The following is a 6,917-nucleotide window of genomic DNA, read 5'->3' on the forward strand; positions in this document are numbered from 1 at the left end:
GATGGAGAGGAAGAAGCAACTCTACCACCTGGTCGTCTGGCCTCCACACAAAGCCATGACATGTGCACACTCACAGGTAGACAACAGACATGTCCACACAAAAAAAAATCATAAAATATTTTTAATTAAGAAAATAAACTGAAAATTTCGAACACTACTGGGAGAAATTAAGTAGAGAGATAAACTCTATTCGGGGATGCCGGGCGATGGTGGCGCACGCCTTTAATCCCAGCACTCGGGAGGCAGAGGCAGGCAGATCTCTGTGAGTTCGAGACCAGCCTGGTCTACAGAGCTAGTGCCAGGACAGGCTCCAAAGCCACAGAGAAACCCTGTCTCGAAAAAACAAAACAAAAAACAAAAAACAAAAAACAAAAAACAAAAAACCTCTATTCGGGGAATTGGAGACATAATGTTATGAAAATGTCAGTTCTCTTTCAAATGACCTGCAGATTCAATCTAACCTCACAGATTGTTTCTGGCAAGGAAAAAAATAATGCATTTGTTTTTATTGTCTTTAGCATTACTTTCACTTCTTTATTTTTCTTAAAATCAGTTTTATTGAAATATACCCATCTAAATACTCGATTTGGTAGTCCTGCAAAAAACGACACTTGTACAGAAACCACTCAGTCAGGTCTCTCGGGCCATAGCTCACCCCACCCTATATTAGGCAACCACTGATCAGCTCTCTGAAACTGTAGCTAACGTATCTCGCCTAAAATGGCATTTAAATAGACCCAGGCAGCCAGTGTGATGGCGCCTGCCCTGGCACTCAGCAGGATGGGCTCTTGTCTGTTCCGTCATGATGCAGGAAGCAGGGCTGTGGTTCTTCCTGCGGATAAGCACCGCTCCCTGAACTCACACCTCCGCACGTCTGTTCGCGGATGGATCTCGCTTGGACTATTTGGATCATTTCTCGTTAGGGACTACGGTGAATAAAGCCACCAAGGACGTTTAAAGATGGGTTTTTGTTTGGACACACATTTTCACTTTTCCCTGGTAAAATCTCAGATCAGAAAAGATCATGTAGTCAATGTAAGCTGGCTGACCTTTATAAGACGCTGCGTCAACGTGTTTTTCCGAAGGGGTTGGACAAATCACGACCTCAGTAACGGGCTGTTTTAAGAGTTCCCTCGCTTTGCTGAAGGTTGACCTTGTCGGTCCTTTTGACTTGAGCGCCAAATCTAGCTGGCGCTGGGGAAATGTGCTGCGGTCTTTATTTTCATCTTCCGGTTGTGAACGAGGCTGGATCCCTCTCACAGCGGCTCCCGTGTCTTCACCAGGCGTCATTTAGATAGTTTCCCAATTTTAAACTTGCTTATTGGTGCTCTAGTTAGCTGTCAGAACGCACACTTCACACACACACTGTATATTCTGGGTCTCAGACCAAGAGTGTAGGCGGGGAACATTTTCTCCCACGCTGTGGCTTACCTTTTCTTTTGTTTTCTTTATCATACTTTTCAAGCAGTAGACGTTTACGACTTTGATGAAGTGGAACAAGAAAAGATCATGGATTAAGCTTGTTATGCCCTAAGAAAGTTCTATAACCTAAAACACAACATACATTTTTCTTCTAGGCTTTCTTTGGGATGATTGAAGTTTCGGGTTTTACACTTAAGCCCGTCCTCCATTTTGAATTAGCTCTATACAAGCTGTGTAGTCCCCGGGCATTGCTAGAGAAAGGACAGCCCTTCCCAGGGAATCACAGTGTCCGATTAGTGACAGTTGGCTGACGTAAATGAGAGGCATCTGCACCCTCCGTGATACAACTGCAGCCTGCTCTCTGAATTTATATTTAAAAAGCTAAGAATGAAGAACCGTCTCACAGACACAAAACCAGAGCCCTCCAACACCACAGCAACTAAAGGAGGAACACAGAAATGAATAAATCAGACAAGAGAATACGTCAGAGCCAGAAGCAAACTACATCTGTCAGTCAGTCATGTGGCTACAATACGCTGCCGTGTCCTGGTCTTGTCAACGGGAAAACAGAGACCCTTCAGCCCTCACACTATACACAAAATGGTTTCTAACTGACACCGAGCTAAACAGGAATGGCAGCTCCAGCAAACCTTCTAGGACAGAGAGGAAGACACCGTGTTCACTGATGCAGAAAAACAACAGTTTCTGAAATGGGGCGCAGAAAATGCCAACCAGACTTTCCACAGAGTGATTAAAAAAAAAAAAAAAAGCAAAACTGACAACCCAAGGAGGAAAATTAGCAGAGAGATCCAAGTACACTCTTCCCCAGAGAGGCCAATCCATGGGCCAGCTGGTCTGTAAAGCAGCACTGGTATCATGGGCCTTCGATGAAATGCAAATTACAACCACGGTGCACAGTGAGATGCTTGCTTCTGTACCCAGAGCAGAGGGCTAAAAGGGCCAGGCCGTCCATCCTCTGCTGGCAGGAGGGCAGCCAGTCGCCTCTGCCTGTGTGTGCATCAGCAAAGATATAGCCGGAAGAAGAAGATCACGTTTGGTAGGATGCTACTCAGCAATGGCAATGCACAAACTACAGAGTGTGCAAGAGCATGGATACGTCCCAGAGACATGATTTGGAGCAAGGAATCAGGATGTGAAGAGCTTAGGAGAGCATTTGCCTAGCGTGGATAGGACCCTGAGTCCAATCTCTGACATCACAAAGAGAGAGAGAGAGAGAGAGAGAGAGAGAGAGAGAGAAGAGAACAGAAGAAAAGAAAAAAACATGAACAAAAGAAAGGAAGGAAAGAAGGCAAGAATTCATCATACCATGACATAGCACGAGTTCCAGTGTTCTAGTAGCATGAGACTTGAGGTTAAAGTAATGGCGATTTATGGGGGAGGGGGAGACCCACCAGAAGAGGCAGAGTGGGGCGGATCCTCTAAGAGAACGGAAAGTTCTGGAACAGGGTTTCGTAACCTGCATGCTGTACAGACTGCCCCGGGTTCTGTGGCAGCTGTGGTTGAAATCCACTAGCTGCCACCATGTCCCCAGCCCTCTCAGATTTTTGACAACCACAGATGTCTTCGGACACGGCCAACTGTCCCTTTAGAGAGGGGGGTGCAACACTTAAATGCCCGTGGTCTTCCGTCATTGTTTCATCGGTCCTGGGGGAGAGAGAATGGGTTCACTCTGTAGAAATTCCTTGTGCTGCATACATAGTACTGGACTTTAAAAGCTCTTACTTCAAAAAAAAAATCAATAAAAACTAAAAAAAAAAAGTTTTTCTAAACTTTTTTTAGAGCAAGCAGAGACAGTGCATACAGTAAACTTCAGTGTCTTGTTGGAGACGTTGTTGCTAAGGTCCTGGGTGGCTCAGGGTAGGTGCCGAGCGGAATCCATGAGAGAAGCCTGTTCCAGACTTCTGCTCCCTCAACCTTCTCAGTTATTCCTTCTCCCAGATGCTTCCCACGGACACAGCAGACCCCAAAAACGAACTTCACGGCCGACCTGGCTGTGGAAAACAGGTGGGTTTGGAAAACGCCGCTGTGGACCCGCAGGGAGAACTCAAGCCCAATCATTGTGCAAACAGGATATTCGCTTGTGTCAGAAAGATCAAAAAAGACTTGAGGTTTTTCTTCACAGCCTCAGCCTGCCTCCTTCTCCGCTCTCACTTTATCTGGTCCTTGCAGTGAGCAGGCGCCTCTTGCCCAGCAAGCAGGAAGACATGGCTGCGGGGGAGACGCAGCTGTATGCCAAGGTCTCCAACAAGCTCAAGGGCCGCAACACCTCCTCGCTCCTGGACCCCCTCCTGGCCATGGGCTTCCCCACACATACCGCGTGAGTACCTGCAGCTGCCAAAGGCCAGACAGCCTGGCTTCCCTGCCTGGGGTAGACCTCTCTGTTTCCCCTGCCATACCACTGGATAAGCAAGTGTTGCTGACTTCCTGCTAACGTGGTCACCTTATCATGTGAGATGGTGGCTCCAAAGAGGGCCCCCTTCCTCCTGTTTATACATGAAATGATCTTGACCCTTGGAAGATTAGCTCCTCCCCCTGACTGATAGAGACCCTGAAACATGTGCACTTTAGAAGCCATGTGGGTCTCCGGCTGCCCACTTGTGGGGTTTGGAGGAGAGCGCGGGCAGATCTAACTCTCCTGTGGATCACTGACTCCAAAGGAGACAGACAGATCAAGGAATTTGATATGAGCCTCCATGGCTGGGACCCCTGAGAGAACTTCCATTTGAGTTTCTAAGCAGCCGAGAGAAAGCCATTTGTCTCTAGGGAAAGTGTCTGGAATGTCCAGCGACCAAAGAGAATGAGGGAGCAATTCCAGGGACAGCAGGCTCAGCACCACCTCGCTCGTCCAAGTCCCCAGGCTCAGAGAGGGCAGAGATGCTGCTGACCGTGGTTACATCATCCACTGCACACCTGCTTCTTAGCTGTAGTCCTTATCTCCAGGGAGACACACATAGGAAGTGTGCTTCAGGGAGCCCAGGGCTGGGGGTGAGCCAAGCGCTCCTTCAAATGCCATAAAAAGACCCTGACCACTGTGGAGGACGTGGTATTGAAGCTAGTCTCTTCTGCTCCCAATATAAGGAGGGCTTTGTTGCCACTAAAATGGGGAACAGAACCCAGCCCGTCAGGAAGCCATCAGTCAAATGCTCACCGTCCCACTGCAGATGAGATCATCAAGGTCTAAAGAATAGCCTGTAGCCAGCCTAGATCAGGAGCTGGCTCCCAACGCCTCCCAGACCCACTCTGTTTTACTGCTCAAAATCCCTGCTAGCTCGAACAACAGACACCTGTGTCTTAGACCGCTTAGTCGGGCTCAGAGTAGGGCTAACGGCATGGCCTCTCTGGCATGGTCCCTCCGGGTGGCTACATCCTCGCTGCTCTTCACACAAAGAGCTGGAGTGCTGGGCAGCACTGCCTTAGGTTCCAGTGGGGACCACTGTGTCAGCCAATGGTTGTGGGGTCTGTGGCCCACTCCGGTCTGTTTGGCCCAGCTCAGCCAAATGCAAGTCGACGTATTTACATCCCAGGTCCCAGAATGAATAAGACACATGGAGCCATGAGGAAAGCAGCCCTGAGCATTTGAGAGTGGGGGACCCAGGAGAGGGATGTGGACCAGTCTGCCCAGTGGTTGGGTAAGGGATACTTCCTACTGAGCCATTGGGGTGGGGCTGCCTGTGTCCGGGAAGCACAGCCTATCTCAGCTGACTTAGCAGGCACAAGTAGACAGGATTGGCCTTGTTGCAGAATAGCAGGGTGCAGAGAGAGGGCAGAGGTCAGGTTTTGAGTGCTAAGACTCTGAGGGCCCAGGAAGAAGAGGTCAAGCCATGGGAGGAAAGTAAGTGGGGGTTGTGGCACGAGTCACGGAGTCTCCTGGGTACCTGTCGGGAAGTCCAGCAGCTTGGCCCTGGTAGGACACAGTGTGGACGAGCAGCCACTGCACTACTGGGACTCACTCCTTCCAAGGGAAAAAAAAAAAAAAACAACTGCGCCTTGACCATCCTGTGTTCACGATCTGCAGGCTCAAAGCGCTAGCAGCGACAGGGAGGAAGACGGCAGAGGAGGCAGCAGACTGGTGAGTGGAATGGGAGCTGCAGGCCTATGGGGGCAAGGGGAGGTTGGGGTAGCGCCACCTGGACTCTATTGCCCGGGTGGATCCTCTGAGGGCGATGCGGTGTCTGTTGAAGTGAAGCAAAATGATGTCCACTCCCACCCAGCCCACTCTGAGCCCAGGGAGGAAATATAACCCTCCTTGAGATAGTAAGAGAGAACCTAGAGATTTTCTCACGTAAAAGTCAGATTTAGGACTCTACGAAGGATCCTGCCCAGCATGGGTTCCACTCCCTAGCATAGAAGCATGCTCACACACACACACACACACACACACACACACATATAAACAAAAAAAAAAAGAAACTGATTTAATCCAAATCTGGTTTTTAAAAAGTTCTTGTTTATGATACAGACATAGAATTCGCCATGCTCTCAGGCCACTGAAGATGGAGGGAGAATTTAAACAGTTGAGAATCCCCAGGGTATCTCAGGATACAGCTGGAAGGGGGGTTAAGGAAACACGACCTTCCTTAACACCCACCCCAGCTACCTGCCATCACCGTCAGCCCCCTGCCTGGGGAATGTGGGGTGAATCCTTGTTCTTAGGCACTCCTCCCGGCCTTGCTATAACTTGGTGCCATCCTCCCACCCGGCTGGGAAGTCCCTCCTGCTCTTATCTGAAGCAGCCACAGTGCCAATCAAAAGCAGATCCTGGGCTTAGCTGTGGCTCCGTGCTGAGGGCTTGCCCTGAGAGCGTGCATGGGGACCTGGGTTCTATGTTAGTCTCCTTTACTGTTGCTGAGATCAAATTCTGACAAAGACCACTTAAAGAAGGAACAGCTAATTTGGGAGTGTTTGGGTGTGCTCCCCACAATGGCGGGAAAGCCATACAAGTGTGAACCTGAAGAAGCTGCTCTCTTCCTACCCATGGCGAGAAAGCTGAGAGAAATTTGAGTGTTGGTACACACAGCAAGCTCAGAGGTGCCAGCCCCCCACCCCACTGCTGGTGCCCACCTCACTCTCTCCGTTTTGCTCAGCTCTGTTCCCCTACCCATGGGGTGGTGCCACTCATTCAGGTTGACCCAGCCTAGAGGTTCCCTCATGGATGAGCCTGGCAGTTGGTCTTTAGGATTCATTCTAGAGACTAAGAAATGAGCAATCAATATTTACCATCCCGGGTTCCATTCCCAGACCTACCAAAACAAAACAAGTTCTTCCAGCCCTGGGTAGAAGCCTGTGAATGGGTTTCAGGGTTCTGTGATCTAGGAGAACCTCTTCTTATAAGACCACAGGCCAAGGGTGCACAGGCAAGGGGCGCACAGGCAGGGATGCACAGGCAGGGATGCACAGGCAGGGGTGCACAGGCAGGGGTGCACAGGCAGGGATGCACAGGCAGGGGATGCACAGGCAGGGGTGCACAGGCAGGG

The 6,917-nt window shown here is 49.8% G+C and overlaps 1 protein-coding gene across 2 annotated transcripts in view; it reads left to right on the forward strand.

The window, feature by feature from the left end:
• Positions 1-3,595: 3,595 nt before the first annotated feature.
• Ubash3a (ubiquitin associated and SH3 domain containing A) overlaps positions 3,596-6,917 on the forward strand; it is a 30,676-nt gene continuing 27,354 nt past the window's right edge. For both annotated transcript variants that reach the window (XM_050140913.1, XM_050140922.1), the window contains exons 1-2: positions 3,596-3,760; positions 5,459-5,512. In XM_050140913.1, coding sequence (XP_049996870.1) covers positions 3,648-3,760; positions 5,459-5,512 — 167 coding nt within the window. In that variant the 5' untranslated portion in view covers positions 3,596-3,647. The remainder of the gene's footprint in view (positions 3,761-5,458; positions 5,513-6,917) is intronic.

The sequence above is a fragment of the Alexandromys fortis genome, unplaced genomic scaffold, assembly GCF_014885135.2.
Source record: "Alexandromys fortis isolate MF-2015 unplaced genomic scaffold, M_Fortis_MF-2015_v1.1 scaffold_9, whole genome shotgun sequence".
In the NCBI taxonomy this organism is placed as follows: Eukaryota; Metazoa; Chordata; class Mammalia; order Rodentia; family Cricetidae; genus Alexandromys; species Alexandromys fortis.